General features: G+C 44.1%; 1 protein-coding gene across 1 annotated transcript in view; it reads left to right on the forward strand.

Annotated features, from left to right (window-relative positions):
* The window catches only part of adgra1b (adhesion G protein-coupled receptor A1b), a 565,267-nt gene that overhangs the window by 265,904 nt on the left and 281,498 nt on the right, over window positions 1-17,865 (forward strand). The window contains exon 8 of the mRNA XM_078413700.1: window positions 10,851-11,015. Coding sequence (XP_078269826.1) covers window positions 10,851-11,015 — 165 coding nt within the window. The remainder of the gene's footprint in view (window positions 1-10,850; window positions 11,016-17,865) is intronic.

Consider the following 17,865-nt stretch of genomic DNA (forward strand, 5'->3'; position numbering starts at 1 on the left):
TCCCCAAATTCTGTCCAACAGATCAGAAACACTCTTCAGCAGTCAGGTGTGGATTTATCAATGACCACTGTCCGCAGACGACTTCATGAACAGAAATACAGAGGCTACCCTGAAAGATGCAATCCACCGGTTAGCCGCAAAAATAGGATGGCCAGGTTACAGTTTGCCAAGAAGTACTTAAAAAGAGCAACTACAATTCTGGAAAAAGGTCTTGTGAACAGATGAAATGAAGATTAACTTATATCAGAGTGATGTCAAGAGCAAAGTATGGAGGAGAGAAGGAACTGCCCAAGATCTAAAGCATATCACCTCATCTGTGAAACACGGTGGTGGGGGTGTTATGGCCTGGGCATGGCTCACTTGTCTTCATTGATGATACAACTGCTGATGATAGGAGCATAATGAATTCTGAAGTGTGTAGACACATCCTATCTGCTCAAATTCAGACAAATGCCTCAAAACTCATTGGCCAGCGGTTCATTCTACAGCAAGACAATGATCCCAAACATACTGCTAAAGCAACAAAGGAGTTTTTCAAAGATAAAAAATGGCCAATTCTTGAGTGGCCAAATCAATCACCCGATCTGAACCCAATTGACATGCCTTTTATATGCTGAAGACAAAACTGAAGGGGACCTGCCCCCAAAACAAGCATAAGCTAAAGATGGCTGCAATACAGGCCTGGCAGAGCATCACCAGAGAAGACACCCAGCAACTGGTGATGTCCATGAATCACAGACTTCAAGCAGTCATTGAATGCAAAGGATATGCAACAAAATACGAAACATGACTACTTTCATTTGCATGACATTGCTGTGTCCCAAACATTATGGTGCCCTGAAATGGGGGGACTATGTATAAACACTGCTGTAATTTCTACATGGTGAAACCAAAATTTATAAAAATGGGCTTTAATAAAATCTGACAATGTGCACTTTAACCACATGTGATTTTTTAAAGTTACAAATCTCAAATTGTAGAGTACAGAGGCACATGATTAAATGATGGGTCTTTGTCCCAAACATTATGGAGGGCACTGTAGCTAGCTGTATGATTTACGTCTTCCTACACATGTATACATTTCTTTTTAAAATAGTAGCACAAGCTTTTTCTTTACTGATGAATAATATGTGGATAACAATGCCACTTAGAAGAAACAATCTGTTCCACAGTATAGTATCAGACTCGTTGAAACATTAAAAAATCCTTGAGCCCCAAGTTGTTTACTGCCACTGGTTTTATTTCATTAAGACTTCAGCTAGATTCTGGACGGGTCACCTCCTGAGGAAGCAACCCGTGACTCGGCTCACTGAACTCAAAAGAACATATAAAGATCTTAAAACTCTAGAAATTTAAAAAAAGATATTTAGTGATAAAAAATCAAATAAATAATTAATTTGAAATCCCCAATAGTTGGAAATTAATGGTGTATGTATAGCAGAGTTGGGATAAATTGAAAAGTTCTGAAGGACTGCATTTAAATTCTGGTAGTATGATGCCCATGTGGCATGTGTCCAATGTGCCTCATAGTTTGGGATGGAAAAAACGAATTTGATCTTTGTTAAATTAATCTACGGGTGCTATTTGACTACATGAATAATCGTAGTCACACCCAATTGTGGCACTAAACGTTATTCCCTTATCATGTATCTGTACACTGTAAATGGCTCGATTGTAATCATGTGTTGTCTTTCGCTGACTGGTTAGCACGCAACAAAAGCTTTTCACTGGACATCAGTACACGTGACAGTAAACTAAACTGAACTGATCTTAGGCTGTTACTGCTCCCTTTACACCAGATATAGGTACTTAGCAAGTTCCGAAAGTCTGAGGCCTTGAAGTTGTGCAGAATAAATATTGGCCGTGTGAATGCCCGATGCCGTTCATCTGATCAACTATTCAGTTGATCTTATGCTTGGAGAATGTAAAGTAAGCATGTTCAGATCCAATCACCCAATCCCTCTAACTGAACTCACCAACTTATTTCTAATAGTTGAAATCCATATCACAATCTGAAGGTAGTGATGAATCGTTTATGTTTTTTTTGATAAAATACATCTCTTGATGCTGCTGAACACATCATCAGTGAAGTAACCTGGGGTCATTGGGTGTTTCGGGTCTTTCAACATCAGACACCCTCGCCCGGGCGACCCAGCCGTGGGTGATCAGACCACGACTTGTGTTCAGGTGGCATTCGCTCCTCCCCATGGACCTCCTCTCCTGATCCAGAGCCATCTCCAGGCTTTCTCCGCTGCCTCTGTGGTGTTCCTGATGGCCCTTCTCCTCTCCATTCCGGTGATGCCCAGTGCACTCAAGGCCTTGAAGAGCGATTGCCCTGCGAAACCTCTACAGCCAACCTCGATGGGCACACACCTTGCCTTCCAGCCCTGCTGACGGCAGTCTACGACCAGCTCTTCGCACTTGGTCTACTTCCTTGCAAATACCCAGCATAAACTTCACAATATGGTATTTCAAATTCTCCAGTACCTATTCTTCTCATATGATGCCGCTATTCCATGCACAACCTGTGCACATATGTAGGTGAAAATGGAATTGGATCTATTAGCGAGTGTTATTTGTTAGTATATTTTATGCACTTATTTACAATGCAGTGGAGAGCAGTTGCAAATTCCCCTTGTTATAAATAAAAACCTCCAAACTGAATTGTTCTTGGCCTTCTAAAAGTACTTTGTTGACATCAGAGAAAAGGGAGGCAGGTGGCAATAAATCTAGATTTAGATTTCGGGGGGCCCAAAATGAAAACCAGCAGGGTGGTTTGCTTATTTTTATTGCTCTATTGCTGGACTGTGGGTGACCTTACATTTCACTGCACATCTTGTATGTGTATGTGACAAACAAACTTGACTTGACTTGAGATCCATCTTCACTGATCCTCTTTATGAGGTTGTGAGAATGGCCTGACCAACCTCCAGATAATGTCAGCAGTAGGGTCAGTTTCTTCAGTGCCAGTGAAGGTGTGCACCACGTTGAGTTGTTAAACCGCTGGGGCAGAGCTGAACAACCAGTTTGTAGTCGTAGATACGTCAGATGTTCCACACTTGTGAGGGGCAAAGCCTTCATTCTTCAAAAGTGGACATCTGCTGGAGTGGCACCAGATCTTCTAACGTTGGCTGAGTTGCCAACAAATCAGATCGTGATAGAATGTAACTGTGTGACTCTTGAATTCAAAGACAAAGACAAAGACATTGTGGCCTTCCATCACAGTGAGGAGAGAGAGGACTGGAGGAGACTCACTGTGATGGATGTTTCTTTGATGGATGTTTCTTTTTTTTGTGTGTTTTTGGGGTTGGGTGGTTTGAGTGCCTGTTTGATGCTTTTATTGTTGGACTGTGTTTTTGGGGGTTTTGGGGTTGTGTGATTTGAATGCCTATTTAATGCTTCTATTGTTGGACTGTGTTTTGGGGGGTTTTTGGGGTTGGGTAATTTGGGTGCCTGTTTAGTGCTTTTATTGTTGGACTGTGGGTGATTGAATTAACATTTTGTTCAAGATGGCCGCGCCGTTGTGTTTGGCGGCCTGCCACTGTATGTTTCTTTTTTTTCCTAGTCAGATGTGCAGCACTTTGGTCAACGTGGGTTGTTTTTAAATGTGCTGTACAAATAAATTGACTTGACTTGACTTGACTTGAATTCCTCTAACAACCCTCTGTGCAGTTAGGATTGGAAATTATTTATCTTCCATTCATCTGAAGCTGCTGTTGGACTATGGAAATGTCATGCTCAAAGTCCACATCAGAATCTCTGGAGGTAGCGATGAATCATTTATTTGATGCAAATACACCATTCCTCGATAATACTGCATCAAGCCATCCAAAAGCAAAGCACTACAGATGTTGCAAATCTAAAATAAAACAGAAAATGGTGGAACTATGCAGCAAACTGGCAGCATTAAAATGATAAACTGAAACACCAGATTGGATTAATCTGAGGAAAGACTTTCCTAATCTGAGGAAAGACATTTTTGCCATAGAGGGAGTACAGAGAAGGTTCACCAGATTGATTCCTGGGATGGCAGGACTTTCATATAGACAATAGACAATAGACAATAGGTGCAGGAGTAGGCCATTCAGCCCTTCGAGCCAGCACCGCCATTCAATGCGATCATGGCTGATCACTCTCAATCAGTACCCCGTTCCTGCCTTCTCCCCATACCCCCTCACTCCGCTATCCTTAAGAGCTAATAGACTCCTTAATAGACTCGGCTTGTACTCGTTGGAATTTAGAAGATTGAGGGGGGATCTTATAGAAACTTACAAAATTCTTAAGGGGTTGGACAGGCTAGATGCAGGAAGATTGTTCCCGATGTTGGGGAAGTCCAGAACAAGGGGTCACAGTTTAAGGATAATAATAATAATAATAATAATGCATTACATTTATATAGCGCTTTTCATACACTCAAAGACGCTTTACAGGGATTTAAAGAACATAGGGAATTGAATAAATAGATAAATATGTAAACGAACAGAGAAAGGAGACAGAAGGTGAGGTGACCTTCAGTGGTTGAAGGCAGTACTGAACAGGTGAGACTTCAGTGATGTTTTGAATGTGGTGAGTGAGGAGGAGTCTCTGACGGTTTGGGGTAGTGAGTTCCATAGGGTGGGAGCAGCGATGGAGAAAGCCCTGTCCCCCCAGGATCTGAGTTTGGTCCGGATGGGGGGGATAGGAGATTGCAGCAGAGCGGAGGGTGCAGGTGGGAGGGTGCCTGTGGAGGAGGTCAGTCAGGTAGGATGGGGCCAGGTTATGGAGGGCTTTGTAGGTCATGAGGAGGATTTTGTACTGGATTCTCTGGGGGATGGGGAGCCAGTGGAGTTTGTAAAGGATGGGGGTGATATGGTCACGGATCGGGGTGTGGGTGAGTAGACGGGCAGCGGAGTTTTGAATGTATTGAAGTTTACTGATGATTTTTGAGGGTGCGCCATAGAGGAGGCTGTTGCAGTAGTCCAGACGGGAGGTGATGAAGGCGTGGATGAGGGTTTCTGCAGCTGTGGAGGAGAGGGATGGACGGAGACGGGCAATGTTTTTGAGGTGGAAGAAGGCTGTCTTTGTGATGTGTTTGATGTGTTTGTCGAAGGAGAGGGTTTGATCAAAGTTTGATAAAGGGGAAGTCTTTTAGGACTGAGATGAGAAAGATTTTTTTCACACAGAGAGTGGTGAATCTGTGGAATTCTCTGCCATAGAAGGTAGTTGAGGCCAGTTCATTGGCTATATTTAAGAGGGAGTTAGATGTGGCCCTTGTGGCTAAAGGGATCAGGGGGTATGGAGAGAAGGCAGGTACAGGATACTGAGTTGGATGGTCAGCCATGATCATATTGAATGGCGGTGCAGGCTCGAAGGGCCGAATGGCCTACTCCTGCACCTATTTTCTATATTTCTATACTGAATCCACCCATATCTGGTATAAGCCTCCTGTTGGATTACTACAGATGAGTTTATCTTCCAGCCAGTGACTCACAACATTCACAAGGGCACATTGCCGTGGCCATTACTCAATGACGGAGCAGTCTGTGAACAGCAGCACAAATTAAGTTTCAGCCTCACCCTGCTCATGCTTTTCTGCAGTCTCATATTGTCTTTGATAACCGTAAAGATTTTTAAAAAATGATTAAGATATACTTTAACAATTAAAAGATTGCCATTTTTAATAAGGTTTAAAAAAAATATTTTAAAATATTGTAATTTGAAAATACAATCATGGAATACAAATTGAATAATAATATGAATATTAATTAAAATAACCTTTTAAAAAATGTCACTCTATCTTCTGGTTGCTAAACACTTTAACTCCCCCTCCCATTCCCACACTGACCTTTCTGTCCTGGGCCTCCTCCATTATCAGAGTGAGGCCCAACGCAAATTGGAGGAACAGCACCTCATATTTCACTAGGGCAGCTTACAACCCAGCGGTATGAGTATATACCTCTCTAACTTCAAGTAACCCTTTATTTCCTTCTCTCTCCATCCCTCCCCCATCCTAGTTCTCGGAACAGTCTGACTGTTCCCTTGAATAGATTTTTATCGTTGTCATCTTCCCCTAGCTAACACTGATCTATTCTACATTTTCCTTTGGTCTTTGTCCCATTTGATGCCTTGTTTTCACACCTTACATTCTTTATCTCTGTGTCTCCCTCTCCCCTGACTCTCAGTCTGAAGAAGGATCTCGACCTTAAACGTCACCCATTCTTTCTATGCAAAGATGCTGTCCCGCCCTTTGAGTTACTCCAGCATTTTGTGTCCATCACTCCATTGCACTCACTTTTCCATGCATTTGGCAACCCCAGTCGAGTGAGTGAGTGAGTCTACACCAAATATGGCACAATGGCCATCTGAAGCTGAGGAGCCAGAGGTGATTGTTGAGTTCTTCGTAGAAACACCATGAGTCTCAGGGTGCAGACGAGGACTGGGCGATCGTTTCACTGAAATTTTTTGCTCAGTCCGCCTGAACCTACCTGATCTCCTGCTTGCAAAACACTTTAATTCTCCTTCCCATTTCCACATAGAACTTTCTGTTCTAGGTCTCCTCCATTGTCAGACTGAGGCTAAATGCAAATTGGAGGAACAGCATCTCATTTTTTGCTTGGGCAGCTTACAGCCCAGTGGTATGAATATTGATTTTTCTAACTTCGGGTAGTCTTGGTATACCCTCTCACTCTCTCCCTCCCCCAACCAAGTCACACCAACTTCTCGTTTTCACCCAACAAACACCTAACAATGGCCTGTTTCCTTTATCATCGTTACTTTTTTTGCATATCTTTCATTCATTGTTCTTTATTTCTCTACATCATCGTCTATATCTCTCGTTTCCCTTATCCCTAACCAGTCTGAAGAAGGGTATTGACCCAAAACGTCACCATTCCTTCTCTCCAGAGATGTTGCCTGCCCTGCTGAGTTCCTCCAGCTTTTTGTGTTCTATCTTCAGTTTAGTATTGTTTGGTTTAGTTTATTGTCACGTGTATCGAGGTACAGTAAAAAGCTGTTGTTGCGTGGAAAGACAATACCTGATTACAATTGAGCCTTTCACAGTGTACAGATACATGATAAGGGAATCGAAGGAAGGAATGCAGAAACACACGTTCCAGTGCACACTTCTTTGCATAACTGACTCTTGCCATCAATACAATCTGACTCCTTAACTGTTCCTCTCTCCACAGATGTTTCTTGACTTGCTGAACATTTCCAGCACGTATTTAATTTCTAGCCATGTTTGAATGGGTAGCGAACAGAAACAAGTGTTATTTTCTTCAGCTCTAACTAATGATTCCCTTCAGAATCCTTAGAGCAGCAGCTGAAAGGAGAAATAGTTCATTACATGCCACAAACGTTGTGAGTGTCATTTGCATTACTGCAGACCAAAGTGAAGATTTTGCTGCATGAATCTACAGGGAAGGCAGAGAGACAGTGTGCCTGGTCAAGGTTATACAGAATACTCACTTGAAGTTGATCAAAGAGGAGGAAGTATGAACAAGTCCAAAACGTGACCTGCCACAAGAAATATTTGTTTGGACCAAGGCAAAGTCAAATGAAGCAGATTTATTTACGAGTGAGGTGCAATGCTCAATGTGCAAGCAGCCATCCTTCGGTACTATGTATAGTTTCACACACAATGCAAATCTGCTGTGAAAATTCATCTTCATCCTTCACTCTTCTTTATCACAAGACTGAGTCCAGCAACAATCCCTGAACTATTATTTTTAAAATTATTTCCATAATTTTCCTGATTTTTTTATAATGACTCAAGCTCTCTGAGATGCATAAGATTGAAATTGGAAATATAGGATAGGATTGGAAAAGCTTCACTGGCATTGACCTCAAGCCAGCTTTGACTCGTGTTCCTTCTTGTCTTATTTTTAATATTAGATGTATGTTATAGTTTACTTTTAGTTGTGTATTATGAGGGGGGAAGGGGGGGTGAGGGGGGGGTGAAACTTAAAAAAATCTCTTTCTTCAACGGAGATACAACCTTTTTCTGGGTGACATCTCCATTCGTGCTGCGGCCTAGCATCAGGGAGCTGGAATCGACCTTGAGGGCTCTGGTCGCAGAGCCCGTGGACTTACTTACCATCGCGGAGCTGGCTGACTTTGGAGGCTTCAGAGGCTTTGGCCGTGGGGCCTGTGGACTGTGACATCGGGAGCTCGCAGGTCCCTGGTTGGCGACCGATTTTCGGGGACTCCAGCAACGTCATCTTCATCCGCCCAGAATCGTGGGCCATGGGTCGGCCCGTTTGCGGAACATTTCATCGTCAGGCGCAGTTTAAATCGCTGGCGGCCTTGGGATCTTCAATCGCCCAGCGGGGGTTTCAGAGTCGGGAATCTCGATCGCCTCAATGCGGCAGTTTTGACTGCCTGACCGCGGGTGAAGAAGCAAGAAAGAAATAAGACTTTCTTTTTTACCTTCCATCACAGTGTGCAGATGCCTGGAGCAGAGTCACTGTGATGGATGTTTGTGTTGAATTATGTAGTTGTGTGTTTTTGTTGCTTTTTCATTGTTGTGACTGTATGGTAATCAAATTTCGTTCAAACATGTTTTGAATGACAAATAAAGAAATTCAATTCAAGATTGTGAGGGGGATTTCAGGACATGGTCTCAGGACTTTGCTTCAAGTCATGGGTGGTCGTTCCAAATGATGGTCCCAACTCAGAAAGATTTACCACATTGTGTCATTAATGGCATTAATGTTGCTTGATGTCCAGTGTACCTAGTTAGTTCTCCTCGCTTGCATCCACGATTTATAGAGAGAAGTGCTTTCTTGGTGTTCAGGGGAAGATTCAGTGATGAAGGTGATCTTGGGCATGGCTCTGCTCAAGGGAAAGCTTTGTGACAGCTGATGCCACATTGAAGAATGCTTGATGTACGTGAGTCTTTTAAGGCTGCAACTAGTTTGAGAAGATGGAAGAGCAGGTACCGTTTCTGGCCTACCTTTGTCAAGAAAGCCTTTGGGGTGAAATAACTGAATTTATTGTCTTATCATTAATGTTATCATGCTGCTTCCATTCAGGCCACACTTAAATCTATGGCTTCAGACTCATAAGAATGTGTGTCTATCATCACCCATTTTAGTGCTGATCATGAATGATGTGGCCTGAGAGAGGGAAAGAGAGCCAGAATTGTGACAGTGGCTCTTGTATAAAAAATAGTGGTTTTTTTTTCATTTAATTGGAAGGTCATGAAAAAAACTGATACTGTTGAGCAATGTGATTATCATGGAACTGAGAAGAGTGGTGTTTGCATGAAAGTTATGAACACTCAGCTGTGTGAAAGAATTATTATGTGGGCGGATTGCATGTGCCCCCTGGATATTTCCAGTTTTCATTGAACCATTTAGCACAAAGTAATGTGATGCTGCAGGTTTTTATTAAGTTTGAAAAGTACTAAATGATAATTATTGCATCTGTTATGATTGCCTTTTTTTTAAAAAAAGGAACAAATATCAACAAAAATTAAACTCTTGGAAAGCAAGCTATTTAAAATGACATATAATCATTTTGTAGGTAGACACAAAATGCTGGAGTAACTCAGCGGGTCAGGCAGCATCTCTGGAGTGAAGGAAGGGGTGACGTTTCGGGTCGAGACCCTTCTTTAGAGTGAAGAAGGGTCTCGACCCGAAACGTCACCCATTCCTTCTCTCCAGAGATGCTGCCTGGCCCGCTGAGTTACTCCAGCATTTTGTGTCTGCCTTCGATTTAAACCAGCATCTGCAGTTATTTTTCCTATAATCATTTTGTCGTTTTTTTTTCTGAGCTTTTCCTTCATTCGCAGTGGTAACGGTGAGAAATTATGAGGATCTTTCATTTTAATAGGGGAGAGTTTATCATCTGCCCTGCTTCAGGAGTAGTTTATTCTTGCCAGACCTCCATGTTCAGCTTCTCCGAGCTAAACTACTCTGTTCTAAGCCAGCAACCATGAATGATTAAAATCCTCATTCTTTTTCTCCTTATCTTCCGGTTACTTTGCCTTCAACTGCCTAAGCCTGAACTCAAGAATTCCCACCATAAACGTCTTCACTTTCTCTCCTCGATTAGAATGTCACTTACAACCTAGATTTGAAACTGAACTTTGCCCAGTATGTTTAGTAATTGATGTCGTGAAGCATCTTTAATTATTTTACAAAGTTAAAGGCGCTTAAAAAAATTTAATGCTATTGTTGGGGGATCATGCAATCAAGAAAGTAGTAAAACAAAGAAGAGCTCAGATCATGTGATAGAGAAGGAAACTGAAGGAGGAATTCAAGGACTTTCTGTATTCTATATGATGCCGTGAATAATAAATGTATTGTATGACACTGTATTATCCTGTGTGATCTTAAATCATTGCTTATTTTCTGCTAAGTCTATGTGAAACATTTTGAAACGATTATGTAACCATAAATCCATTTCATGGCTCATATTCTATCTTGAGTGAAATAACAGCCATATTGATTGCTGGATCTGCACATAGCTGTTAAGAAAGTTTAAACTTGTAAATTCTGGTTTAACGCAGCCCTTTAGTTTACACATTGCTGCTTTTCAAAACGTTATCATTTTCATTGGTATCTCTTCAGAATAAAAATACAAAATATGGTCGACAATTCACGCAACTAATTATAAATAACACGATGGTCAATCGGCCCGGGCAGTTTCTAATCTTACCTATTCGCTATCAATTGGTAAGCCACAGGAAATGTTTGATGTGCATGATTGATAGCATGCAGATTTTATAAGCTTCGAAGCTGGTAAATTAAGTCCTCATCGTCAGAGTACTTTCTGAAAAGGTACAAGCTGTCTTGATTGTCAGAATCACCCTAATGTCTCCAAATGACAAAATCATCATGGTATCTCTTTTTGTTTTGTATATAAAGTGAGCTGATCCTGTCGAACATTGATGTAGCCGCTTCAGGTGAATGGGAGTGCTTTATCACTACCTCCCGTGGAAACAGCACGAAGAAGGTGGAGATTGTTGCACTGGAGATTGCTGCACCGTACTGTGCAGCCGAGCGCATCACCAACAACAAAGGCGTCTTCAGGTATGTGACACCGTGAAACGGTTGCAATATGGATTGCCGTGTACGTTTGCAGTTGCCAATCACTTCCCATTCCAAATATGCAAACAAACGTGTCCTGCTTCATTGCCAACAGGCAGGGTCTTCCAGGCAAAGTTGCAGATGTGGCTAGTTTGTTACAAACCCAATTTATTGGTTGAGTTCAGCAATTCATTGAACTAGTCATGTATTGCTTTCACATTTCAAGTTAAGTCAATTTTATTTGTATAGCACATTTAAAAACAACCCACGTTGACCAAAGTGCTGTACATCAGTTCAGGTACTAAGAAACGAACATACAATGGCACAAACACAAACATAACAGCACATACATAAACAGTTCACAGCGCCCCCTCAGAGGGCCTCAAACGCTAGGGAGTAGAAATAGGTTTTAAGCCTGGACTTAAAGGAGTTGATGGAGGGGGCAGTTCTGATGGGGAGAGGGATGCTGTTCCACAGTCTCGGAGCTGCAACCGCAAAAGCACGGTCACCCCTGAGCTTAAGCCTAGACCGCGGGATAGTGAGTAGCCCCAAATTGGCCGACCTGAGGGACCTGGAGATAGAGTGGTGGGTTAGAAGATTTTTGATATAGGGCGGGGGCAAGCCCTTTTAGGACTTGGTTCTGAAGCAATAGTACCCTTGCCTACTCATTGTAAAGCAAAATAAATGTGTAAGTTATCGACTTTGTTCTTAATGCACATTCTCTGACAAAACAAAAATAACATGTACTCTTCAACCTGTACAATACAATACAATACAATACAATACAATATATCTTTATTGTCATTGTACCCAGGGGTACAACGAGATTGGGAATGCGCCTCCCATACGATGCAATAATTTAGGTAATTTAGACAGCAGCAACCCAACGAAACGAACAGTTGTAACAGTTTTGGACAGGGTAAAGTGCAAGTTGATCTATGCGTTGTGGCCATCCGGCTCAGCAGGACCGGTTCATAGCAACTATGGCCCTGGGGATGAAGCTGTTCCTGAGTCTGGAGGTGCGGGCATAGAAGGCCTTGTATCGTCTGCCCGATGGAAGGAGTTCGAACAGACTGTTGCAGGGGTGTGAAGAGTCTTTGTGGATGCTGGTGGCTTTTCTGAGGCATCGTGTGTTGTAGATGCCCTCCAAGTCTGGTAGCTGTGTTCCGATGGCCCTCTGAGCTCTATGGACTACCCGCTGTAGAGCTTTCCTTTCTGCCTCCGTGCAGCTGAGGTACCACACAGGGATTCCATGCGTTAGGATGCTCTCTATGGTGCAGCGGTAGAAGGTCGTCAGCAGCTGTTGGGGTAGACCAGACTTTTTCAGTGTTCTTAAGTAGAACAGTCTTTGTTGTGCCTTCTTGACCAGCGCAGCAGTGTTATTGGACCATGTTAGGTCCTCCGAAATGTGAGTGCCCAGAAACTTGAAGCTGGACACTCTCTCCACACTGACCCCGTTGATAGAGATCGGGGCATATTCCCCGTTATGTGACCTACGGAAGTTGATGATCAGCTCCTTGGTCTTGGTGGTATTTAGGGACAGGTTGTTATCCGAGCACCAGTCCGCCAGGTTCTGCACCTCCGCTCTATAGTTTGTTTCATCCCCGTTGGTGATCAGCCCGATCACCGTTGTGTCATCTGCAAACTTGACAATGGTGTTGGTGTCGAATGCAGGAACACAGTCGTGTGTGAAGAGGGGCTCAGAACACAGCCCTGTGGTGTGCCGGTACTCAGGGTGATAGTGGAGGACAGGTGCGGGCCCATTCTCACTGCCTGCGGTCGTTCCAGCAGGAAGTCCAGGATCCAGTCACATAATGACGAGCTAAGGCCTAGCTGGTGGAGTTTGGTGATGAGCTTGGTGGGGATGACCGTGTTGAAGGCGGAGCTATAGTCTATGAATAGCATCCTCACGTACGTGCCCTGTCTCTCTAGGTGAGTCAGGACAGTGTGAAGAGCCAGAGAGATGGCGTCCTCTGTAGATCTATTTGCCCTGTATGCAAATTGATGTGGGTCCAGTGAGTCAGGGACTCAGCACATATTACTGTAAGTATGGTAACACCATACTTTTGGTAAAGTTCACCTTTGGGTACTTAAAGCTCAAGTAACTTCTTCCAATTTGATGTTGAAAATTTAAGGTTAAAAGTCAAATCATTTCATTGATTCATTTATGGAATTTTTGAAACAAGAATTTGGGGCAGAAATACCATTAACATTTAGTGCTCAGAAATCATATTTCTAAGAAACTGTAGCATGAATGCCACATCAAAAATCACCAAACGTTTCATGAAACTGAGATTGAAAGATTGAAAGATTACTTCACACGAAGCAATGGTGTTGGAGTTAAATCACTGGCGTAAGCAGAGGATAGACACAAAATGCCGGAGTAACTCACCGGGTCAGGCAGCATCTCTGGAGAAATGAATAGTTGACGTTTCAGGTTGAGTCCCTTCTTCAGACTGAGAATCAGGGGAGAGGGAAACTAGAGGTATGAAAAGGCACAGAACAAATCAGAGCCGGCACCGATGACCAAAGAAAGATGGAGCCCACAATGGTCCATTGCTGGCTGTGGAAGAGGGGATAACTAAGGGATACGAACAGTGATCCTAGCAGGTCGACTAGGGTGGGGGAGTGATGGAGAAAGAGGGAATGCAAGCGTTACTTGAAATTAGAGAAATCAGTATTCATGCCACTGGGATGTTAGCTGCACAAGTGAAATATGGGGTGCTGTTCCTGCAATTTGCATTGGGCCTCACTCTTGACTGTGGAGGATGCCCAGGATACAAAGGTCAGTATGGGAATTGGAAGGGTTATCTACAGGGAGTTAAAATGTTTGGCCACCGGGAGATCGCGTAGGCCTGAGCAGACTGAGCGCAGGTGTTCAGCAAAACGATTGCCCAGTCTTTGCTTGGACTCGCCGACATGTAGGAATCCACACCGAGGAAATCTGTGGCACATTGGGATTGACGGGCGGTCAAAAATGAAACACAGAAAGGTAGTGTAAAGGTGGAGCAGCTAATTTGTCAAGACAAAATGGAATGCTGGCTTTTATTTCTAAGGATTGGGAAATGAAATTGGGAAGTCTTGCTATAATTATGCAAAACACTAATTAGCCCGCATATAGAATTATGGATGCAAGAGGCAAGAACTGGCACAGGATAGGTGGATCCAGGTGAGGAGTGGATTTTTTTCTCTCTTGCATATGGCATGCACAGCCTAAAGTTGTAGGCCAAGGGTAGACATCCAGGTCAGGGCAGCATCAGTTGCTGGGTGGATGACCTTGATGCCACCAGGGAAAAGCTTCAGTGAGCAGTCATTCACCATGTGTGGGATGGTCTGGTCTGGATATCAGCAGTCGCAAGCAGGGCTGTCTGTCTGTCATCCCCCACTTGTGCAGGTGATGGGCTGTTCTTGCATGGAGGGTACGGATCCTGTTCAGGGTTAGCCACTGCTTGCGATGGAGGTCAAATCCCGGTGGTTTCACTGTGGGGTTTATGATAACCTCTCCGTTGTTGGTGTTGGCATCTTTCCAGGCTCTGCACCACTCAGTCTTGGGGTCAGGGATTTGGCTGAAGACCAGAAGGGTTTGCGGGAGTTCAGGCGCATGTTGGGCAGGTTGGTCAAGTCAGCATGGATGGGAAGGTCAGGGTTAGCCTCGATGGTGCACCAATCTTTCAGCATCCTCAGGAGGAGTGGATTGATGGTGGGGGATAGAGGGATGGAGAAAATAACAGAGACTGGGATGTAATTTGCGGAGGTGACCGGGGGCTGGAATCTGGTGGGATAGGAAGGTGGTATGGGACCAAGTAATAGAGGTGGGGTGGGCAGATGGGAATAATGAGGGTTGGGATCTGATGGGAAGATATGTGGGCAATGGGCAGATGAAGAGGGTGGAGAAGAAGTAGTGTGAGAGGGAGTGGGATGCTGTGCAATAGAAAGATATGTGTGGGAGGGTCCGGGTGGATAGATGGACAAGGAGGCGCAGGTTAACTGAAATTAGGGAATTCAATGTTCATGCCATCGGGTTGCAGACTACCAAAGTAGTATATGAAATGATGTTCCTCAAGTTTGCATGTAGCCTCACCCTGCCCGTGGAGGAGGCCTAGGACAAACAGGTCAGTTTGGGAATGGAGGGGGAAATTGTAGAGAGAGGGCTACTTCCATGAGTAGCAGTTCTACTCAATAACCAAAGTCTGTAGTCTCTTTTTTGCTCTGGTTTATTTTCACCCGCATGCGTAGACCGTAATGTTGTATCCTTATTGTTTTGATGTGTTTCTTTATTCTTAATTGTTAACTGTATGTTTGTATTGTCATTTGTGAGCGGAGCACCAAGGCACATTCCTTGTATATGCACATACTTGGCCAATATACTTGTATAGGAAAATAACTGCAGATGCTGGTACAAATTGAAGATATCACAAAAGAGCTGGAGTAACTCAGCGGGTCAGAAGGGTCTCCACCCGAAACGTCACCCATTCCTTCACTCCTGAGATGTTGCCTGACCCGCTGAGTTGCTCCAGCTTTTTGTGATGGCCAATAAACCTATTCATTCATTCATTCATTCATTCATTCACGGCCGACGTAGTGCAGATGCTCGGCAAAACAGTTGCCCAGTCTACGCTTGATATCACTGATGTGGAGGAGGTCACATCGTGGAAACCTAATGCAATAGTCAAGGTCAGAAGAGGTGCCTGCGAATCTCTGCCTGACCTGGAAAAGCTGTTTGGGTCCCTGGATGGTGGTGAGGGTGGAGGTGTAGCGACAGATATTGCAGGGAAAGGTGCCCGGTGAGCGGACTAGCGATCACAGAGAAGGCGGTCCCTGTGGAGAGCAGAAACTGGGTGGCGAGGCGGAAATGTGATGGGAGCTGGGATCGTGTTCTAGCCGGCAGAAACGTCGAGGAATGACGTGCCGAGGGCAAAGTGCTGGTGGGGTGAAAAGTGAGGACCATGGGGACTTCATTCTTCTTATCCCCGGGGGGAAAGACACGGTGAGAGCAGATGTGCGGGAAATGGAAGAGATGCAGGTAAGGGCACCATCAGTTACACTGGGGGATATTCCCGTTCCCTAAAGACGGAGGACATCTCTAATGCTGTGGAGTGGAAGGTCTCGTCTACAAAACAGCTGCGGCAGAGGCAGAAAAACTGGGAGGAAGGGGTGGGGTCTTACAAAGGCCGGACGGGAGGAGGTTAGTCGGGGTGGCGGCGGGAGTTGAATTTGTGGCCAATCTCCTCTGAGATGGAGACGGAGAGATCATGAAAGAGGGGAGAGGTGTCAGAAATGGTCCCATTGAATTTGAGGGCAGGGTGGAAGTTCACGGCAAAGTTAAAATTGACAAGTTCTGACATGGGCACATGAGGGAGCCCCAATGCACCAATATCAATATAGCCGAGAAACAGTTGAGGAGTCGTGTAAGAGTAGATTTGTAACAAGGGATGCTGGGAAGATGCCAAAGAAGATGCAGGCGTAGCAGGGGCCCAGGGCTATGCTTTTGATTTATTGAAAGTGGTGCAACCGAATGGGAGGTTATTAAGGGTGGACCACAAGTTCAACCCTAGTGAAGAGGGGTTTCTTCAACAATGAAGAAGAAAATTAGTAGAGAGAAACTGGGTGGAGCTATGTTCAGCTAAAAACATAGAGGCCCAAGGCCATCCTAATGGGGAATGTAATCCATGGTGAAAATGATGCGATGGGTGCAGGTAGCGATATTTTGAGCCTGTAAAACAGATTCAGTGTTTAAGACTCCAGTTTTGCTCATCACCTACAGGGCGGCACAGTGGCACTGCAGTAGAGTTGATGCCTTACAGTGCTAGACACCCGGGTTCGATCCAGATTATGGGTGCTTGTCTGTACGGAGGTTGTACATTTTCCCTGTGATCTGCGTGGGTTTTCCCCGGGAGCTCAGGGTTTCCTCCCACACTCCAAAGACGTACAAGTTTGTAAGTTGGCTTGGTAAAATTGGAAATCGTTCCTAGTGTGTGTGTAGAATAGTGTTAGTGTGTGGGGATCTCTGGTTGGCGTGGACTCAGTGGGCCAAGGGGCCTGTTTCCGAGCTGTATCTCTAATCTAAACCAAAGGAATGTTGTCATTGTGTGGGGAGAGAACTGAATATAGTCGCAAGAATGGCTTCAGGGATGAAAGACTTTGAGGAAAGGCGGGAGAAGCTGAGGATGTCATCCTTAGAGCGGAGATGGTTTACCTGAGACATGATTGAAGACATGTTTGAAGTTATGAGGATTCTGTGCAAAATAGAAAGGGAACAAAATGGCTCAAATTTTAGGTGATTGACAGAAGAAGATAAAGCGATATGCGGAATTATGTTTTCATGTAGCAAGTGGTTATTGGGTAAAATACATTGCTCAAGGGGTTATTGGAGGGAGATTTAATGATGCCTTTCGATAGAGAATCGGATCAGTACTTGAAGGGGAAAGATTACTGGCTGTGAGAAAAATACAGGGGTGGGTTTATATCTTGCAGAGAATCAGCATGAATTTGAAAGCAGAAAAGTCTTCTGTGCAGTTAAAATTCAACTCTTCACACAGAGGGTGGAATATATTGTGTGAGCTGCCAAAGGAGGTGGTTGAGTGGTCTGATAATAACATTTAAAAGACATTTTGACAGGCACATGGATGAAATAGGTTGCAAGTGGGCCAAACCGCAGGTAAATGGGACTAAGATGAGGTACAGTATCTTGGTTGGCATGGACAAGTTTGGCTGAAGAGTCTATTTGCGTGTGACTGTACGACTCTAATTCAAGATGATGTGTGGTGTTCAACACACCCCGCAACCTGGGGAAATCTTCAATCCTCACAGTTCCCTCTGGCCAATCCTCCCTGGCCAGGGAAAATGAAATGCA

Source organism: Rhinoraja longicauda, chromosome 16 (assembly GCF_053455715.1).
Source record: "Rhinoraja longicauda isolate Sanriku21f chromosome 16, sRhiLon1.1, whole genome shotgun sequence".
NCBI lineage: Eukaryota > Metazoa > Chordata > Chondrichthyes > Rajiformes > Arhynchobatidae > Rhinoraja > Rhinoraja longicauda.